This window comes from Macaca fascicularis, chromosome 6 (genome assembly GCF_037993035.2).
Source record: "Macaca fascicularis isolate 582-1 chromosome 6, T2T-MFA8v1.1".
Taxonomy (NCBI): Eukaryota; Metazoa; Chordata; class Mammalia; order Primates; family Cercopithecidae; genus Macaca; species Macaca fascicularis.
In genome coordinates, this window is record NC_088380.1 from 99,637,988 (window position 1) to 99,660,567 (window position 22,580).

General features: G+C 37.8%; 2 protein-coding genes and 1 long non-coding RNA gene across 5 annotated transcripts in view; 2 read left to right on the top strand and 1 right to left on the bottom strand.

The window, feature by feature from the left end:
- The first annotated feature begins 5,272 nt into the window (after positions 1-5,272).
- Positions 5,273-22,215, top strand: RFESD (Rieske Fe-S domain containing). Its single transcript, XM_065546500.2, is given in 7 exon segments — positions 5,273-5,313; positions 10,499-10,666; positions 10,668-10,697; positions 11,469-11,566; positions 12,441-12,616; positions 12,713-12,747; positions 14,456-22,215. Coding segments are annotated over 6 exon segments (639 nt in total). The 5' UTR covers positions 5,273-5,313; positions 10,499-10,633; the 3' UTR covers positions 14,723-22,215.
- The window catches only part of LOC135971328 (uncharacterized), a 50,278-nt gene continuing 32,970 nt past the window's right edge, over positions 5,273-22,580 (top strand). Inside the window, exon 1 of the long non-coding RNA XR_010587500.2 lies at positions 5,273-6,445. This is a non-coding gene — a long non-coding RNA (uncharacterized lncRNA). The remainder of the gene's footprint in view (positions 6,446-22,580) is intronic.
- The window catches only part of SPATA9 (spermatogenesis associated 9), a 58,598-nt gene continuing 50,537 nt past the window's right edge, over positions 14,520-22,580 (bottom strand). For all 3 annotated transcript variants that reach the window (XM_073993888.1, XM_005557405.5, XM_073993889.1), the window contains one exon: positions 14,520-17,360. In XM_073993888.1, the coding sequence (XP_073849989.1) occupies positions 17,070-17,360 (291 nt within the window). In that variant the 3' untranslated portion in view covers positions 14,520-17,069. The remainder of the gene's footprint in view (positions 17,361-22,580) is intronic.

A 22,580-nucleotide genomic window follows, 5' to 3' on the forward strand; every position in this document is an offset into this window, starting at 1 on the left:
GGGTGGGGTGAGAGAGAGCAAGAGCACATGACCATGTGAACACATTACTAGTGTCCCTGAGGACCTCAGGATCTTGGAAAGGCCCCACACAAGTGTGGGAACCTGAAGCTTCAGTTCCATTAATATCATTACCTCTAACTGCAGCAAACTTGACTCTACCCACTACTGTCTGAAAGGCCAAAGTCCTTAAAGACATAATTTAGTCCTTGTCTTAATTATACCTGCTCTCTTAGGTCTTTGTGGCCTCCCTGTCTCTGCTAACACTCAGCGTAGCAGAATGAATATGTTCTGAATGTTGATCAAGGTCAAGGAGCAGCAGCTTGCACCCAAGGCCCACATCACCTAAAAACCTCTGGGGTTTGCCTTTACTGGGCCCACATAGCTCTGTTGTGTGTGTTTGCTAAGCCTGACTTGGTTCAAATGGCCAGTGTTTTGCTTCAGGCTCAATGCAGGGTCAGTGGTGTTTGCTGATCAGACTCTCTTCTCCACACCCCTACTTACGTCAGCTGTGTATCATTTACTTAATGCTCAGGACTTGGCGTCCCACCAGGCAGGTAAAAATCAGGAATGAACAAGAAGTGTTTCAGCTATTCAAATCGCCAACCTTCACTCACTTCTCCTGGTATGCTCAGCTTAGCTCCTTTCTTCTTTCTACAGATTTGTGTACCCGTAGAGAGGGTACAATCTAGTCTGTCCTCTAGAGAGGACAGTTTTAAGAGAGTTTTGATACATAAGTTTAATTCAGGAGGCTGTCAGTCCCTTTGGCTGCACATTTAAGCCACCCCAATTGAGATGTTCATAATTAAATAAAGTTCACACCTTGATCTCTTTCTGTGTCTCTCAATTGGTTCCAAACTCAGGCAGAAAATAAAAGAAAGGTGTTATTGGGCCCTCTCAAAGTCCAACACAAATAAAAGATGATGGCATCTTCAGGGTGGTGATAGCAGATAAGGTAAGAAGCGGTGTAATTTCAGATACATTTTAGGAAGAATTGGCAGGACTCAGTGCTGGATTAGATATGGGGGGATATCAAGGGGTCCCTAAGACACCTTCACATTCAGAGATTCACTAGATTCTGGGACTCATTACAGTTACGCTATTACAGAAACAGTAAGGATACACAGCTGGATTGTAAAGAAAAAGACAGGCAGCGCGTGCAAGACTTGTGTGTGCAGGATTCCTATGTGTTCTCCCTCTCACGAGGGGCCACACAGACTGCACTCTTCCTCCAGAAATGGAAATGTAGAAACATGCCTGCAATGTTTTTGCCCAGGAAAGACTGAGACTCAGCAGCCAAAGTTTTTATTGGGGGTTGGTCACAGGCACCTCTGCTTAGCAGGTACCAAGTTCTAGAATCTCAGAAGGAAGGCAAGGGATCAGCATAGAACACATTGTTTGTACAAATAGCTTAGGCACAGTGAGTCACTTTTATCATTTAGGGAAAGCTTTATATGTGTAGGTGTAGGTGTCGGGTAAACTCACCTGATAGCAATAATTTATGCATACCCTCAGAATGACCCCGTATGGCAGATGCACCTGAATGCATGTTCTGAGCTAGGAAATCTGGGAGTAGCCAACCTGGAGAATAATTCTTTGTCTATGAGAAACATCTAATACAGGGAACTGAGGCCCTGAATTTTGGGATACATGAAGGTTGCCAGGTGGAGATTATTAGGGGGAGGGTATAAAGTGAAAATACCATATAAACTGCATGATGGTTGCAGGCGGTTGCAGTTTTCCTGCCCAGCCCACCACCACTGGACTCTGTAAGCACCTAATAAAACACTAAGTTTTGTTTGCTGGCTTTAGGTCTGTTCTTCGGCCTCTTGAACCTGGTTCCTTTCCTACTGAGGTTAATGGGGCTTTGGCACAACAGTAAGAGACTGTTTACCTGCCAAGTTCTCACATGTCAGCAAAGGGCCAATCTTGCTAGCAGACCTTTTTAAGGATAGCAGTCTCAGGTCAGCTATGTGAACTCCTTTCTGCATGGGCGGGCAAGAAGGGGTGCGGTAAGGAAAAGGGAGGAGTCAAGGAAGACATCCAGATTTCTCCCTTAAGCCTGAAGATGGACAGTGTTGTCACTTATACAGATGGAGAAGACAAAGAAATGCAGATTTATGGGAGAGAACTAATATTTTGATTTTGAACACAATGAAATTAGAGATAGCTATGAATTATCAGGTCACACTATTGTATGTTATAAACAACCTTAAAATTCCAGGGGCCTTAACATAATAAAAATTTATTTCTCACTTAAGTTATGTGACTTTCACGGAAGTTAGGGAATTGGTGGGGGGATGTGGTCTCTGTTCCGCGTAGTCACTCAGGGACCCAGGCTGGTGTAGGCTCCACCATGCAGAATGTTGTTAATTCTTATGATAGAAAAAGAGGCAACTGGAGAAGTCTCATCTCAGCTTTTCTATGCTTCTGTCTACAACCCATTGTTCAAAACTGGCTATGTGGCCGCAACAAACTGTAAGTGGAGCTGGAAAATGTGTGGTAGTCTATGGGATGTCTGGTGAACACCACTGTTTCTGCCACAGTAGCCCCATGGAAATGTCAAATAGGCATCGCCAACAAACGTATGTCTGGAGACATTCATTTAGGAGTCATAAGCACATAGCTGGCATTTAGAGCCACCCGCACTGTCTCATAATCTGAGTTCCAGGGCCTAGTAAGGGCAGTATTATCACCCTTTTCTAGTGTAAAGGAGTAGGAAATTCAGATCGGCGGACACTCTTCAAACTTCCCTATAGTGAAACTAGCAGCACACAAGTGCCTTCACTAGCAGTCAAAACAGATTTTGGCTTAGGATTGAAGACAAGTTTTTAACTTCTTTAAGAGGGGAGTCTTGGTACCTGAAAAGTCTGCCGAGAAACAGCCTGATGCTCACGGCAGAGGGACTAGACTCACAGTTTTCAGTTGAAACCATATATGAAGATATTGAGAGCCAAAATCAGGGGGAAAGCTGGCCACAGGTACCACTAGGTGTCACTAATAGGCCAAAGTTAGAAGCGTAGAAAAGGAAAGGCTAAAACAAATGAAGGAAGAAAAGAAAAGGTAAAACATGCCCCAAGTTGGCCACAGGTGAAACTTAGTGGTAGCATTGCTCACATTGTTCTATTGAAAAAAAAAAAAAGGCAAAATAACAGTAGGAATCATGAACTTTATTCTGAACAATAATGACTTCCAAATAGACTGGATGGGTTCTTGCTGTTACCTAATGTGCATGCCTGTGTGTGAATGGTTTTGTGCGTTTGAGTGTGTGTGTACTTGGGAAATGAAGAAGGGTAGTTTATTCTGACCTCCATTATAGCTTTCCAAACATCACATGACTAACCATATGAATACTTTTGGTAGAGATAAAAGAAAGTTTCTCTTCTTTCATCCTTCTTGTGTGCATATGCATGTATAACTACTGAGGTCTTCAGTTTATTCAAAATCAAATTTAAGGTCGATGGATGTAAGATGTGTCCTTTTTTAATGTCCAGAATATGACAAAGTGAAAAAGGATTTCTAAAATGGCAAACCTTATTTAGTCCTTTGATGACAAGCTGGGGACTGCTAACACCTTCCATGTGCCAATAAAATCATTTGGGATGACTAACAGATAATGGAAATTATAATAAATCAAAATATATTTTATCTCTTTGATAAGTGATACATCAAAACTAGATAGTTAATTTGTGTTTGGGTCAGTGAACAAATGGCCAAAAGGGTAATGACCCTATGAAATATTATTGATCACCCTAAAACTATACTGAAAAGAATAGAATCAGAAGAAACTAGCACTGGAGGCAAATTATTCTGAGCTATTCAACTTCTTACAGGTTGAGGCTCATTTTAAAAAATGGCATTTATATAGCACACTGAGGTAAATGGACAAAGTTCCTGGGTTTCGGCTGCCCTAGGTTCACTGGGCCACCCTAGAGCCGGAGATCAATATGTCACCATACTAAATACAAGTTGTAGTGTTCAACCTTGGGGTCACACTGGAATCACTCAGGAAGTTAAAAACATATATTGAATCTGCCCACCTGCCCCCAACCCCAAATAAATCTGTGTTTTATTTTGTTGGTCTGGCATACACACTGGGCATCACGACTTTTCAAAACTCCCAAGCGACTCTAAGGCATAACCAGGGTTAAGAACCACTGCATTGGAAGGTAGTCAAGGAAACTTTTAAAAACTTAGGCTCATCTAGTTTCCCAGCTCGGAACACAGATATGAAGGTTTGGTGGTTTTCTTTGTTGTTGTTGTCAATTCAGGGAAGTATAATGAGAAAAAAACAAAATTGCAAAGTTCAAAATATGAAAGTGAAAACTCTCCATCTCCTCCCAAAGCAACCACTATTGTTTCTTTTGAGTTTTCCAGAAAAAGTTTATATACATACCTGCATGTTTGTATTTCAAAACATAATTTTTGTTTACATTAAAGACAGCACACCGCATATAGTATTCCATGCTTTGCCTTTAATATTCATTACATCATGCACCTGTCCTTTGAGTATACAGTACACAGCCACGAAGTAATACACGTCTGTACTGTTGTGCTGTGTTTTATTGAACCATTCCTCCGTGTTATCACTTTAGTTATTCTGATTATTTCATTGCAAAAAAAATCCTTTTTTTTTTTTTGAGATGGAGTTTCGCTCCTGTTGTCCAGGCTGGAGTGCAACGGCGCCATCTCGGCTCACCGCAACCTCTGCCTCCTGGGTTCAAAGCTCTTCTCCTGCCTCAGCCTCCCGAGTACCTGGGATTACAGGCATGGGCCACTACACCCGGCTAATTTTATGTTTTTAGTAGAGACGGGGTTTCTCCATGTTGGTCAGGCTGGTCTGAAACTCCCGACCTCAGGTGATCCGCCCGCCTCGGCCTCCCAAAGTACTGGGATTACAGGCATGAGCCACCACGCCCTGCCTTAACATCCTTATACATGGATTACAAGCATCGCGAAGACCTGCAAATATTTGTATAGGGTAAATTCCTGAACGAAATCGCTGGGCGCATCAAAAATTTGAATAAATGTAATGAGACCAACAAACATCTAAAAAGTAAACTGATGCTATCCACATTTGTCAAGCACACGAGTAGGCCTGCCCGTTTGAAGGTCCTGGCTAGGCGCTGTTGGCCAGCGATCTCTATCAACCAGGGTCAGGGTCATCTGCCGGCAATACCATAGAGGCGGTCCTGGGGGCGGGCCTTCTCCGTTCACGTGGATGACCTTGCCCCGCCCCGTCGAGGCGCCGCGCGAGTCTGGAGCTCTGGCTCGCGCAGTAGCGTCACGCGGAGGCGGAGCGAGGACTCGGGGACAGTAAGTTCTGTTCTCGCCGCGCAGGGGGCGGGCTCGCGGGACCAGCTGCTTCCGGCTGGGCCGCGGGCGTGGACTCGGCATTCCGGCTGTGGCGGGGTTGCTGGCCTGTGGCCTTTGCTCCGGGCCGCTGCGAGGCCTGAGGCCTCCTGGGTTTCGGTTCAGCGTTAACTGTTAACCCGCCAGGGCAGGCTTCCGCCCAGGCACCGGAGACCCACTGAGCTTGTTCACCTTGAAACTTGGGCTACACCTGAGACCTGCCACCTCAGGGGGGTATGCGGGTCGTTCTAACAAGCTTTCATGGCATTCGTGCGCTCTAAAGTATAGAAGCTGCTCCAGGCTACCGCAGCCCCGGCCGTCCTGGAGATACTCTCTCCTGGAGTCTGTAGTGGAGAATTTACAGCACCTGGACAGCCACGTGCAGTCTCCGAACTGCAGGCCGTCTTTACCGAAATGTTAAACACAGCTTGAAGTTAGGCAGGATAACTGCCGGAGCTGGATGGACCTTAGAGGTGCCAGCTAACGCGCTTTGAGCTTTTTCTGCGTTAGGCCTGCTCTAAACATTTGACGTGTGTTAAAGCATTTATGTGCTTTACCCTATGTGCACCCTGATGTTGCGGGCCCTTCTTACAGTAAAAGAACTGCAGCACAGCGAAATTAAGCAACTTGCCCCAAATCACGCAGAACTGGGATGCAAACCCAGGTCTAGCTCACTCGTGATCACATCTTTGGTGACATATATAAATATCAGTACTATATATATCACCATTTTTTTTGCTTTGCTAAAATTTTGCTTTGCTAAAAGGTTTTTGTGTCTTCAGGGTAGTTTACTTGCAAGCCCCATGTTTTTATTAAAAAAAGTGGGTGCTACCTGAATAAAACTAATGCCTACCCCTTGGTGGTTTTGTGAAGACTGATGAACTATTATATTCAAAGGGTCCAAGCAGTAAGCATTTACTGAAGGACAGCTAGTTTTAGCCATTATTATTCTGCCATTCAGAAACTACTAAGACATTTTTCTTCCCTGCACCTAAAAGCAAGGGTGTCAAACTTGAGATAAGCATTCTGATAACGTGTAGGCAAAGTTTCCAGACTTAGTAAAAGCACCTTAGTCATGGCTCAAGAGGAGTGACAAGTAAGTACGTTTCACTTCGTGTCTCTTTTATCTCCAGCGTCTTGTGGAAATTTGAGTTACACTAAATATTTTTAAAAATTCAACTTGAATTTATTTCCTGTGTCGGAAAGGGATCTAATAGTGACCGAGTATCCATTCAGCTGATTTGTAATTTTATATGGAGTTAGCACCTTTAGAAACCAATTTTAGGGACAGGCCAAAAATTTTTCTCGATGAGAACATGGAACACAACAACTAAATTTTTCAGGGGGAAGTTTTCATCTAGCCCCCAAACTGGATGAGTCCTTTAATTTTCTGTTTCATTCGGTTAAGATTCCACTATCTTAAAGTAGACTTAAAATCGAAATACATTGGGAGTTTATGAATAGTTCATCAAAATAACGATAATTAAGGTGAACACATGGGCTTTTCCTGTTGTCTGAATGGTTCATGATATTCACAATAGTAAGAATAATATGGGTGTTAAATGTAAAAAGTCATCAGATATTATAAATGGTACCATTTAAGATACATAGAGGAAACTATTATTTGACATATAAAATAATACTTTCTAAGCAAAATGCAAGGCCGTAATCATAGTTCTCTGAAGCCTTTATCGTTTAGCCCCAGTCTTCTCTGCTCCTTTTTTATCAGCCCCTTCAAAGTTCACCAGTTTTTCGGGTTGGAGGCAAACCTTGCAAAGACTGTAAGTTTGTAGTGACTCAAATTTGAGAAAGGCCTGTATTTGGTTCTCATTTATTTGGGAGTTGGGAAAACATAATTAACTTTTGATATTATACTACATCTCTTGTATTTCATTACTTTTTGATAGTACTTTTCTATTTTTTGCCTGGAAGGAAAAAAAAAAGAACTATTCATTCCTCCTTTGGTGCCAAGTTTTGAAATTAGCTGTACAAAAGTCTCAAAATAGTTCATTCATGATCTATGCACAGGCACATTCTCTGAGGATAGAAAGGGCAATTTTATTCCATTTTTCTTGGGTTTGGGGTCATTTGCTACATAAATATAAATTAGGATACAACTTAAGTCTTGAAAAGAGTAATTTTAAATATAAGAAATAAGTATTTTTAAACATTTAAGAAATATTTATCTCCTTGCTTTTCTTTATATATTTACCCTATAGTACATATATCCATGAATAATATACTGTTTGGTTTTGCCACTTTTGTGATAAAAATGGAAACATCCTCTGACTTTTTAAATTTTTCACTTGCAATTATGTTTTTTGAAATTAATCCAACTTGATGTAGAGATACATTTTTCACTGCTGTACAGCATTCCATTGAACATACACACATTTCTTTCTACTGTTGATGGGTTTTGTGTTGTTTTTGTTTTTTGCTGTTATAACTATTCTTGTGTATGTTTCCTGGTATATCTGTGTGCATTTCTGTGGCATATACCCAAAGTGGGATTATTATTATTATGTTTAACTTTACTAGGTAATGCCAAACTGTGGTAGCACAAATTTATGTTATCACTAGCAGTTCCGTATTTTCACCAATACTTGGTATAATTTTTTGTCAGCCTGGTGGATAGAAAATAGTATCACATTAATGACTTTGCTTTGCATTTCCTTTGCATTTTCCTGCTAATGAGGTTGAATGTCTTTACATATATTGGCCATTCAGATTTCTTTATTTGTGAAATGTTTGTTCATGTCTTGCCCATTTTTCTATGATTATTTGTTATTTTTTTTTACTGGCCTATAGGAGTTATTCATATATTCTGAATCTCAAGCCTTTGTCAGTTATATGTATTGCAAATTCCACATTTCTTTCTTTTCTTTTTCTTTAGCCTGTTTCCCCTTCTTTCAGTTCATTCCTTTGTCTGTTCCCATTTTTCTTATTATTATGCCTCTGTTCTGTCACAAAATGTGATGAAGGCTGCATGCCCAACTCTGAAGGTAAATACTGCCACCTGAGCAATTTATGTTCTTTTGAGTACCTGCCCAAATCAAATAAAACCAGATGACCATTCAGAGATAGTATTCCTGCCTCCTGTCAGCCATAGCTAACCCAGAAAATCATGGCCCTGGTCCTCTTTGCCTTTGCTTTAAAATAATAAATTTTTCTTTTTTATTGTGAGATAATTTTTAAAAACAGCATATGTATTTTGTATCCCCCCATTTAAAAAAAAATTGGTTAGAGCAAGAATTAAAAATGCAAACTTCAGAGTGTAAATTTGACATCCCTGTAATTTTCTAAGCTTGATATGTGTGATGCCTTCCTTTATACATTGAATTCAAAGCCCCTGCCTCTCCCCATCAACACACATGCACACATGCACAAACATGCACACACATACCTCTCTACACCTCAATTTTGGAGCCTAGACTTACAATGATATCTGATATTTGTCTTCCACATGGCTCAGAACTATTTCTCTCAAAATAGTGACCTATAAATTCTCTTTTTCTAAAGCTCACTCCTAATACACTAACTTAGAGATTTTACTCTTAATAATTTTTGTTTTATAAACTTACTTTTTAAATGAACCATGCTCTTTTTCTGCTAACATTTTAAAACTTCCAATGAGTTATACAGGCTTAAATAAATATTTAGAGAAGCCATCAGGAAAAATTCTCTGCAGAAGGCCTAAAGTCACTTGGCACTTCCATGAAAACATTTTCTCTTTTTTGGGGAAGGGACTGGCCCATAGTGTGTAACCATTCTAAGCTAGGTACACTGAGGTACAAATGCCTTCTTTAAAGAAGTTGGATAGGGCCGGGCGCGGTGGCTCATACCTGTAATCCCAGCACATTGGGAGGCCGAGGCGGGCGGATCACGAGGTCAGGAGATCGAGACCATCCTGGCTAACACGGTGAAACCCCCGTCTCTACTAAAAATACAAAAAATTAGCTGGACGTGGTGGCGGGCACCTGTAGTCCCAGCTACTTGGGAGGCTGAGGCAGGAGAATGGCGTGAACCCAGGAGGTGGAGCTTGCAGTGAGCTGAGATTGAGCCACTGCACTCCAGCCTGGGCTACAGAGTGAGACTGTCTCAAAAAAAAAAAAAAAAAAAAAAAAAAAAAGAAAAAGAAAAAGAAGTTGGATATATGTGTTTTTACGTAAAATGGTAACCTAAGACTTGAGTGGAATTAAAATGCAGATTCCTGTTGATCAAGGAAAGGTACATTATATTATTTAACTTCCTGTGAAATACTACAATATTACTATATTTGAAAAAAGCATGGATGATGAAGTATCTTCCTAAAGTTAGAATATTTATTTGAAGTTGACACCTGGTTTGTAATTTTGTTAAATATTTGTAGATAAGTGTGTGTTTAATATCTTGAGCATTTCACAGCAAACTTCTTTCTTAAAAAAATATTTTTAGAGACAGGGTCTCACTCTGTTGCCCAGGCTGGAGTACAGTGGTATGATCATAGCTCACTGAAGCCTCAAACTCCTGGCCTCAAGTGATCCTCCTCCCTGGGCCTCCTAAGCAGTCAACCCTACAGGCAAGTACCAACCCACCTGGGTAATTTTTAAAAAACATTTTTATGTAGAGCTGGGTCTCGATATGTTGCCTAGGCTGGTCTTGAACTCCTGGTAAGTGATCTTCCCACCCTGAAAGTGCTGGAATTACAGGTGTGAGCCACTGTCCTGAGTCATTATTTTGATGCAAGGACAGGATCAAACCTATAATCCTTAAGCCTGTTCCTAAAAATAATATTGAGATATTTCTTAGTCTTGATTTTTTTCCCACCTTTTAATTTCTATATTTGGCCAAAAGGATACTAAAGAGTAGACTAGGAGATAAACTTTAGAAATACAGGGAAAAGATAGTAGTAATGGTTATATTCTGAATATAAGCTCTTACTTGGATACTAATTAGTATTTGATTTCTAGGAGGGTGGATGTATAGGGAGTAAATGAACTTACAAAGAGAAAAGGGTACAGGGTAGGCCCAACTCTTTATAGAACAACCATAGTGTCAGGACAGTTTCCTAGGATCCTCGAGTTTTCTTCATGTATTATTTATTGTTTAGTACACAGATGTGACCAGCATTGGAATTTATTTGGCCTCATTGCTTGCCTTTTATTTCTAGGTTACCACCTATTTGCAATTCAAGGAGAATATAAGATAGAGAAGAAAGCTGTGAATGAATTTCATTTGATTAGCAATAGTTTGGATACTCTACTGGTCTTGCGTCTCTACAGCCTCTCTTCCACCTGACCCCTAAATGTTGAAGTGCTTCAGGAATTGTCTTAGACCTTCTTTCTTCCTTACATACACTTCCTCTCCAAGTGAGTCCATAGAATTCTATAACCTGGAAACTCCCCAATTTTTCTCTCTAGATATTCTCAACTTTAGTCTCTTATATCTGGTTGCTGACTTGATATCTCTACTTGGATGTCTCTGCGATACCTTAAACTCAATATGTGCAAAATGTATATAGCTTTTGATTTTCCATCCTGCAAAAATACCATTGATTTCTTGGCCTTTCTCATCACAGTCTTTCGCACTACAGTTCACCTAGCTGCAGAAACCTAAAACTTGGGAGTCATCTTTATTTATTTTTCTGTAGCATCAACCCAACTTCTCTGTACTATAAAATTAAAATAATGATACCTTTTTAGTATCATGGAGGATTAAAGGAGTTAATAAATAAATGTAGCCTTAGAATAGTGCCTGGCACATAGTTAACACAATATAATTGTAGCTACTGCTGCTACTGTTACTATTACTTTTTCTCCCCTACAGTGTCAACCCCCTGGGGCAAACCACCATCTTTTTCATGGACCCCTAGCTTTCTGATTTCTGTGCATCCATTGTTGTTTTGCTATAATCCATTCTCCATAGAGCCGGGGCATTCTTTCAAAAAGAAATCAAGTCACACTTTCCTGCTTTATACTCTTTAGTGGCTTTCCTTTGCTCTTAGAGTAAAATCTGTACACAGCACTGCACAACCTGGCTCCTGCCTATTTACCAATCTTGCACATGATGTTCCAGTCTTCTGGAACACATCCACCAAGCCTTTTCTTTCCTTCAGGCTTTTGTATTTGCTATTCCTTCAGTATGGAATTCTCTTCCCCCAGCTGTTGGCATGTCTAGTTCATTTGCATTTTGGGCATTTCAGCTCAGCTGTCATCTCAGTGACCAGTTTTTATCTGAGGTAAGAAAATGAAAAGTTTTCATTCATACCCATCTTCTCTTGCTGTAACAGCTATCTGGTTGTGCCTGTAAGAGCCAACTGTGTACTCTAGGCAAAACCAGGTGGACCACCTTAGCCAAGAGGCTGAAGACTATTCAGACAATCAAAGAATCCTGCCTTTAGCAGAAGGCTGAGAACAATGCAGATAATAACTGAATGTTGTTTAGTGTTAAATTTGATAGGAAATAAAGGGATACTGAAACTTAAATTTCTATGTTTTATAAGTTCTGAAATTTCCTTCTTGACCTCGAAATGAATCTAATATAACTCTAGCCTCAAAGTGAGGAATCCTCCCTAATTTTGGCAGTCTTTAAGAGTCTCTAACGCAAAGTAATGACTGTCTACTTAATATAATCCAGTATGTATGGCTGGGCGCAGTGGCTCATGCCTGTAATCCCAGCACTTTGGGAGGTTGAGGTGGGTGGATTACTTGAGGTCAGGAGTTTGAGACCAGCCAGGCCAACACAGCAAAACCCTGTCTCTACTAAAAATATAAAAATTAGCCAGGTATGATGATGGGCTCCTGTAATCGCAGCTACTCAGGAGGCCAAGGCAGGAGAATTCCTTGAACCTGGGAGGCGGAGGTTACAGTGAGCCGAGATCATGCCACTGCACTCCAGCCTGGGTGACAGAGTGAGACTCTGTCTCAAAATACTACTACTACTACTACTAATAATAATAATAATCCAGTATTTATAAATGTTTTATGTAGCTTCAGAAAGTGCCTCCATTAATCTTGAAAAGTCCAAACTATTCATTCTTATGGTTATCTCCATTAAGTTGGAACCAAATTAGTGAATACTTCTTGTAACTTTCCTTCTTTACGTTCAACTAGCATGAATCTTGATGGCTCTGCACAAGATCCTGAAAAGAGGGAATATTCTTCTGTCTGTGTGGGCAGAGAAGATGACATTAAAAAATCTGAAAGAATGACAGCTGTTGTCCATGATAGAGAAGTGGTCATTTTCTACCACAAGGGAGAATATCATGCTATGGATATTCGCTGTTACCGTAAGATTTTATTTTTCATTTGTAAAACTTTAAACCATAAAACTATCAAAATTTCAGTTTTTTAGTGACTGCAGGTAATATCCGATTCCTTTTCAGACTCAGGAGGACCTTTACATTTGGGAGACATAGAGGTATGTAAAATTAAATTTATTTTCAGCAAATTCAGCATATACATATATTCAAAACTAATTTATAGTTGGTTTGAACTATATTTTAATGCTTTGAGTATAATTTCAAGTATTCTTGGAATTCATAAGATAAATATGAGAAATATGCATATCTTTTGACCTAGCAATTATACTCTATATCTATTCTATGGCCATAATTGCACAGATGTTTAAGTATTTGTATAGGAATGATTCATTGTAGCATTATTTATTATAATGAATTGAAGGCAATAATTCATTATAATGTTTTAACAATAGGAAACTGGTTAAATAAATTATGATACAGCCATGCTGTGGAATAACTGTACCTTGCAATCATTAAATTAATGAGGCAGATCTATATGAGTATGGAGAGATGTGAATAATGTATTTGTGACTGAAAAAAGCAAGTCATAAGATAATAGTCTTATGAGATCTCATTTTTTTCATCAAAAAGAATATTCACTTTTTACTTTATACACTCTGCATAATTTGAATTTTTTACAATGAGTATATATTACTTTTATAACAAAAATATACAGTATAAATATATTTTTAAAGAAATAAACCACACGGTAGTCTTAACTGAGGAAGAAGTTGTCTTTGCTTCCTTGGATTCCAAAAGTAGTCACCTAAATTTCTTCTTTCTTCATTAAATTGGTCTCTCTCTCTCTCTCTAACTGATGCAAAGTACAAACTTGAACTTAGCATTCCACTTTCTCTACACTTGATGAGTGTACACACCTGTCATGTTAAAGAACATATGTGTGTTTATTTTTTCTATTTTTTCCCATTGTTCAAAACCACATATGTGAATCTTTGCTGACAGTTTTATGTAATGTAAATTATGAAAATGTGAATCTTTGCTGACAGTACAAATCAGTCACCAAATGAAAGTACAAATCAGTATTCCTGCACTTTTGGATATAGAGGGGAAAAATGAAAGCACCCACTTACATTTGTGAGCTGATAATAGTTTCATAGAATTTTCCCTAGTTTCAGTCCATAATGAGAGCTTGAAGACCTTGCTCCTCAAACTGTTGTCCATAGACCAGCAACTTTGGTGTCACATGGGAGCTTTTTAGACATGCAGAATCTTGTCACCCCAACCCCTTAGACGTACTACATTTAAACAGAGAGACATACATTGAAACATACATTGAAGATCCAGGTGCTTCCTGTGTTTGAGAAGCACTTCACCAAGACAGTTAAAAAGTTGAGAATTAACTACTTTGGATCACAGATTGCTCTTCTATTATCATATGCACTCATGCCTTTAGTAACTCCTTTTGAATTTATATCCGAACCTTATAATTCTAGAAGCTAGTGAAAATTCCAGAAGCTAGTGAAAATTCCTATAGAAGCACTTGAAGTCCTTGCCCCATTTCTGTCAAGGAGGTGACATTGACATCTAATAGATAATCGCACAGCTACAGTCACATGTTTTAGTTGCCTGAGCATGTCAGTCTTCTGATAGAGCTCTAACTGGCTTTCTGATCAACTGTAAAAGAGCTTGATGACTCTTCTCAGATTAGGATCTGCTTTATGCTGTATAATTTGTAAATAGGAGGAAAAAAGAAAAGCTAACCTGTTTTTTAACCTGGTTCTTCTGCAGCAGATTCTCTTCAGAGTCTATGGTGTATCAAGAACATGTGACATGTCAGAATATTAAATGAGTTATTCTCTTCCCCAGGATTTTGATGGACGACCGTGTATAGTTTGCCCCTGGCATAAATACAAAATTACTTTGGCAACAGGAGAAGGTCTGTACCAGTCTATAAACCCTAAAGATCCATCAGCAAAACCCAAGTGGTGCTCCAAAGGAGTAAAGCAAAGGATTCACACAGTGACAGTAGACAATGGGAATATTTATGTGACTCTTTCTAGTGAACCTTTTAAGTGTGACTCTGATTTTTATGCCACTGGAGACTTCAAAGTAATTAAGAGTTCTTCTCGATAAAAGAAAAAAAATAGAAATGAAAAATATTGTGTATGCTTGAAAACATTTTTAGAATAACTGCTTCAGTTTTAAAGGTGATGAAATTTTTCAACATAGGCACAACTATTTAAAACTCATATAAATTTGAGAGGTTTAAGAGCACACATACTTAGTATGATGTAAGGATTATCAGGATCAATAGAATACATTTTATCTAATCTTCTGGATTAATTAGAACCTGAAGGTTATAGGTTTGGGATGTTCTGTTTAAGAAGGATGAAAATAAATTTGGAGTGAACAAATAATAGGTAAAAATTAAGGTTTAGTAAGAAAATTTTTTTAATTTAATTTTTAAAATAGGAAAAAATCCCTGTTTGATGTAGCAGATTTAATTCTGAAAAAGTTTTAATATATACAAAGTAGACTATATAATGAACTTCCATCAGTCAGCTTTAACAGTTATCAGCATTCTTCCATTCTTGTTTTATTTATATCTCTATGGATTCCCTACCTCTCCTATTTGATTGTTATTTTTACATTTTTAGGTAAAGTTTAAATACATTGAAATGTTCACATCTGAACTGTACAACTTTCCCAAATAACATAGCAGACTTTTTATACTTTAAAAATACCTCCAAAAATGAGATAAGTTTACCTGCTGAACTTGAAAATAAGAAACTTAACCACTGTGCTAGACATCAAAACCAAATAAACCTTGGCTTAGTTTCTCTATGATCAAGGCAGATCTTGAAGTAAGGAAGCCAGACCCAGCTGCTGCCCAGCCATGAGAGATGTAAAGTCTCCTATTCAGTGAGCCAGTGTACTTCGAATGCCTATATGAAATTTTCAAATAAAGGTTTTTAAAAATTTTTTAGAACTTTATGTGAATATATGCACAACTAAGTGTCTCCTATAAATGTTATAGAGAGGAGATCTAGGGTTTTGTTCCTTGGAGTTCCCAGGCAAGGTTGATGTTCAGTTGGTTCACCCTGGTTTTATCATGTCAGTTATTTATGGTCAGTACTGTTCACTTGCCTGGTGCTCATACCATACTAGCTGTAATGTATTTAAAATAACACCCCAGACACCCACCATGCAAAAATCAGCAGCACATAGTGGTGATTTTTGCATCGTCAGTGCTCATGCATAAATCACCACTATGTGGGACCAGAAATAGCCAAAATGAGTAGATGATGTATTCAGAGTGAGAAGAACTTTTTGTCAAGATTGGAACCTAGTTGCAAAGCACAGTAATACGTTTAGAGGAGGAGAATTACATTAAGAATCTAAATCTAATACTTAACATTCTAAGGAGCTGACCTGGACTCTTTCCCTTGGTTATTATAAAAATAGTAAATGAATAAGGTCTATATAGTAAAGACTCTGCTTACAGGGACCTTTGCTACATATTATTACACTTCCTTTTCTGTTGGAGTATGGATAGCATGAGTAGCACTTGGTCCTCATTTCTCAGACAACCAACGAACCAGACTTGTGCTTTTTATAGATACTGTTTGTGGCAGCAACTACTCACTACGTACAGAACATATACTATCTCTCAGGAAGGTACATCCCGGTCTGTTCTATCATGTGATAATCCTTCCATGCCCAGTCAGGTCTTAACACGTGTCCAGAATACAAAATGTATAGAAGAAAATCAAAGTACTTTATTCAGGCAAAATCTGTAGCCCTGGTTTGCAGGAATAATTACAGAAATATTTTCTCGTAAGAGCCACTGGGAATAATGAGTAGTGTGCACTTGACTTTTCATTCTAAATTTATATCTCTAATTGTAGAAATAAAAAATATCATATCATGTACTGTCTTCATGTACAGAAATCTTCTCATCACATTTGTAAATATTTTGTTTTATAAATTTATGACATCTGTGAATTGCAAATCCTTCATAACTTTACAAGTGATTTACAAAATAATAATAGGCAGACTCAAACTCTCCAGTCTGCATATAAAAAATAATTATCCTTTTAATTTGATATGCAGCATCTTGATAGGGCTTTTTTTTCCTCCAAAGTAAAGAATTAGACTCTCAAAACAAGTCTTTAATAAAAATATTAATGTATTATAAATATGCTTATATTATAAACCACAGTGTAAAGTCTCACCCACCAAAGGATGAATTTTCTTGTTCATTAAAAGTATATAGTCAGTACCTATATTCCACATCAATATTCATTTTATTTACTCTATCATGTAAATACTAGAAAATGACATTTTAATAGTAGCCCCCTTCTCTTTTTTTTAAGAAAGCAGAGCAATTCAGAATATGTAAACTAGACTCTTGAGTTTTGTCAGATGAAATGTGCCATTAAATAGATAACTCTTAGGTTCTGTTCAGTGATATCTGTATTCAGATTTGCTCATTCATTTCAGCTGATTGGTCAAACACAGAATGTAAAACTTGGATCTTATTACTCTGCTTATTAGCAAGAAGCTTGGGGTAATCTGAAATGTCTGGCTTCTCCGGCAGTGACCTGTAAGGTTTTGCTTTGATTTCACCTTCAGCAAACATAGGCTCTGAAAGCACAGGCTCAGAAAAGGCTTTTCTACAATTTTCCCTCTCCTCTCTGTTTTGCCTTATGGATTCTTCTTCCTGGAAGATGTTCTTTATCTTCTCCAGCACAGCATTAGCACAGACCGCCTATACAATAAAAATAGTTTGAAAAGTAAAGTTTCTTTTTAAGCTACTAACCACAGAATAAAACATACAATATAGTGTTTCACATAAATAAAGTCATTTAATCTACATAATCTAATAAAAAACACTTCTTTTCAGGACCTGCAGGCACATAATATAATAAGCATTGCGAGACTGTTCTAAATAATACAATCTAGAGAGCAATTTAAAACCTAGTATGCTTCCATGAATATGTTTTACATCTTTTCCCCCAATTCATTAGATGTTTTGCATCTTTATTCTCTTGATGTAATTACATGAAACATTTTCTGAGAGATGGAATTTGTCCTCAAACATGGTTTTCTCAAAGTAGTTCTTTTGTTTTAATTTTCTTCCCCCTAGACTTTGCTTATACTTACATGTACAATGAAAGGACATCAACATATCAGTAAGAATTTAGTAAGCGACTATCAACGGTTTCTGAGCAAATATGTGATCACTATCCCCTCCAAAACTGCCACTCAGTACTTTAAGGAGAGGAGTGTCAAAAATAAAACAGAGAAAAATAACTTCAAAAATTCAGAATCACTAAGGACTGCATTAATTAAACTTATTCTGTAAGTTTACTAATGATGAAGATGATGATGCTAAGTATTTAAGGCAAGCAATGAGAACAGAAAATTTATGAAATATGAGAAGACTTAAACCAGTTTATTTCACAAAAAAAAAATGCCTCAAGATAATATAAAAGATTATAAACACATACAAGATTTCCTAAATTAGAGGTAACAGCCAAAGGATTGAGGTCCTCAAGCTTGAACAGCCTCAACTTCCTCTTGCCCTCCTGCCTCCTGCCTCCTCCTCCTTGCCTGCCTCTCACTATAGAATTGAGGAACACAGACACTTTTCCTCACTTCCCTTCAGTTGGTTCATTAGCTATCTTGTAGCTAATGAAATAAAATGATATGTCTGCTGGGAAGGAACTCAGAAAAGATTTTTGGAAAAGTTTTTCCTCCTGTATAGACTGTCTTTTCTCTCTATCTCGCTCTTCCTGCTTTGAACACTGATGTGATGCTTGATCATGAGGCAACAAACCTAAGGACTGAAAACAAGTTTTTAGAAGAAAAAGAGGGAAAGACCCCGTTGTCTTAGGCTTTTAGGGCTGCTGTAACAAAATACCATGAACTGAGTAGCTTACAATAGAAATGTATTTCTCCCAGTTCTGCAGAGTGGGAAGTCCGAGATCAAGGCACTGGCAGATTCAGTGTCTGGTGAGGGCTGGTTTTCTGTCTATGTCCTCATATGGTGGAAGGGACAAGGCAGCTCCCTCAGGCCTCATTTCTAAGGGCACTAATTCCATTCCTGAGGACTCTGTTCTCATTACCTAATCACCTCCCCAAGGCTCCACCTGCTAATATCACCACCTTGGGGTTAGATTTTAACGTAAGAATTTGGGGGAAGCACAGACATTCAGACCTGGGCTTTGATAATATTTTGGACCTAACTGTACAAACCTGGGAATTGCCTAACTCCTAACTTCTAATTAAGATATTTAAGTGTTTTTATTGATTAAGGTACTGTCATTCACATATCCTTTGTTACTTGCACTTTTATGTATCCAAACCCGGCGCTAGAAACCTTTAAAGTCATGACCGTTAGCTGTAAACAGCCTCATCCATTTATCCCAAATATGATCATTTTCTATGAATGTCATGTTGTGAAAAGGATTGGAAAGTTCTGTCCTATTTGAAACATTCTCTCTTCCCTCACCAACAAAAAATTCTATCTGTGCACATTCTAACCACCTTTTTCCCAGTCTCAGAAAATGAACGGTCTTGATCAAGGTCAATATCCTTCTATATTTGTTTTTAACCTACATCCTACCATCTTCTCTGTCAATTATTCCTTGTCTCTTCAGCCTCTTTACTCTTGACTGGCTCTTCCCCTGCAATCTATAACATGCTTGAGTATCTTCCATCCTAAAATTTAAAAACTAAAAATCTCTGAAAATCTGCTTCTCTATTGACTGCTACACACTCTCTCTTCTTAGTTAAACCAGATTCTGTTTCCATGTTATTACCTTCTGTCACTCTGAAACCTGCTTATTTCTGTCTTTGTTATCCAGTTATGCCGCTGAAATAATTTTCGAGATGGTTAACCTCGACATCTTTACTACTGTATCTAATGGACACTTCAAGTCTTCATTTTACTTGACTTTTCTGCTTGTATTTGACACTTAACTACTGACAACATCCTGAGTCTCTATTTCCTTGGCACTATTTCTCCTGATTTTCTTTCTGCCTTTCTGATTGTTGCTTCTTGTGTCCCAAATGGATTCTTTTTTAGCTTACCTAAATATTGCTGTTCTTCATATTTCTGTTGACTTACCACCCTTTTCTCTTGACATGATTCCACTCATAGGACATTAACATCTAACATATATATTGTTTTCAGAACCAGAATTCTAACCCTGACCTCTCCCAGGCCTTAGATACATATATGACCAGTTATCAGATTTGTTTCTATTACCTACTTACAAAGTTCATGGCATGACAAATTGTGTGAGATGATTTCAACAGCCTTTGAGAAACTGAAATCTAATTTTTGTGTTAGTCTAGTTTTTATTTCCCCATAGACATGTCATCCTGTTCATTTTGTGCAATGTATTTGCATCCTAGCTTAGTTGAATGCCAATTTTGTATAAGTTTCACATTTAAGATATTGAATACTTCTTGAAAATTTAAAACAGTGGCAAAATAGTTGATAAATTTAGTTTTGTAAAAACTGAATTAATACATTTAAAAGTAAGTTCTACCTTTTTTCAAGGGTATTTAGCTATTCTTGACCCTATGTACTTGCCTGTATATTTTAGATCTAGTCCACTTACACACACACACACGCACACACCTGCTTGGCTCTTAATTGAGACTTCTTTTATGTTTTAATATGATATAAAATATTAACAAAAATGTGTAAGAATGCTAACAAAAAAACCAGAAAAATTATTAAAAGAAATTAAAGAAGACCAAAATAAACAGAAGGAATAGTACGTTCGTGAACTGGAAAGAGAACTTATTCTCCCAGTTATTAAGATATATTATAAAGGTCCTGTAATTAATACAGTGCTCAACTGGTGGAAGAATAGACAAATAGACCAACTGAATAGAACAGAGAATCTATAAACAGACCCATATAAAGGACACTTGATTTATGGGAAAAAAAAAAGTATTCTAGGACAATAGGAAAAGGGCTTTTTTAAAGAAAAAATAGATTAATTGGATACTCATAGGGAAAAATTTGACTCTTACCTCATATTAGTTCAAGATGGAGTATAAATCTAAAGGTGAGAGGTAAACTAATAAAGCTTCTAGAATATAACAGAGGAGAATATTTTCATGATGTTAGGTGTAAGTCAAGATTCTCTTTGACATAGAAAGCACTTAACATAAAGGAAAAGATTAATAAATTGGATGACATTAAAATTATGATATGCTTTTATTTATTTTAAGACTGGATCTCACTATTTTGCCTAGGCTGGTCTCAAACTCCTGGGCTCAAGGTATCCTCCTACTTCAGCCTCCCCCATCAGCCTCCCAAGTAGCAGGGATTATAGGCACACACCACCATGCCTGGCTAAGAATTTCTTCTTTAAAAGACATTGCTAAAAGAATGAAAAGGCAAGTCAAAGAATAAATTTCTCCATATGTAATCAAAAAAGGCTCCTACAATATGTTTTTTAAAGTAAAAATCAAATTTTTTTTTAAAAAAGGTATCTCAATGGAAAAGCAAGAAGAGGGCCGGGCGCGGTGGCTCAAACCTGTAATCCCAGCACTTTGGGAGGCCGAGACGGGCGGATCATGAGGTCAGGAGATCGAGACCATCCTGGCTAACACGATGAAACCCCATCTCTACTAAAAAATACAAAAAACTAGCCGGGCGTGGTGGCAGGTGCCTGTAGTCCCAGCTACTCGGGAGGCTGAGGCAGGAGAATGGCGTGAACCCGGGACACGGAGCTTGCAGTGAGCCGAGATCTGGCCACTGCACTCCAGCCTGGGTGACGGAGCAAGACTCCGTCTCAAAAAAAAAAAAAAAAAAAAGAGATTTTAACAAATTTACAAAGAGGATATCCAAATGTCCAATTAATATATGCAGAGGTACTCAATCTCATTAATAATCAAGGAGATGCAAATTAAAACCACAATGTGATAATACTACATTCCCACAAAAATGGCTAAAATGCAAAAGATTGACAATACTGTCAGTAATGATGCAGAGCAACTGGGACTTTTATAAAATCTGAGATTTGTGTTAATTGTTAAAAAACCACTTTAGAAAACTCTTTGGTAATATCTACTAGGTATCAGCACATGCATACCTTATGACCTAGCAATTTCACCAAAAGATATGTACAGGAATATTTATAGCAACCTTATTCATAGTAGCCAAAACTGGAAATAAACCAAATGTCCATCAGGAGTAGAATGGATAAATAAATGTTGATACAGTCAATCAGTTGAACACTGCACAGCAGTGAAATGAGCAAGCTACTGCTACAGGCAATGAATGATCTTAAAACAGTGTTGGGCAAAAGACAAACACGAAAGAATATGTACTATATGACTTTATTTATATAGAATTCAAGCAGTCAAACTATCAGTAGTATTACAAGTCAAAATAGTGATATCCTATATAGGAAAGGGAAGTGATTGTGGGAGGCAAGAAAGAGGCTCCTGGAATTAAGGTAATGTTTCTTGACCTGGGTAGTATAAAGATTAATAGATTTTGTGATAATTCATTAAGCTGTACACTTTCCTTTTTGTGTGTTATAGTTTCTTTAAGTGGCTATTAATAGAAAATAAAACCCTTATAATATAAAAAATCTTTTACATTTTTCTCATGCACGCATTTGTAATCCAAAATACACTAGTACCTGTGTTCCCCAAAGTGAGAGACCCCAAATGACAGAATACTGAACTTTAGCCAGCCATGGCACAATGGCTGAAACAAAACAACTCTAGCTAAATGAAAGTAAAACTAAATTTCTTGATCAAAATATGCAAGTGGTAATAATAAACTTTATAAAAAATTTTTTTTTAGTTATTTAAGCAAACTGTTTTTTGGTAGATTGACCTGGCTTATCAGAAAAGGAAATCTTAAAAATTGTTTTGTGTAATGAGACTGTGAATGGCAACATGAAATATTGTACACTATACTATTGCACAGTATTATTAACATTACATAAGT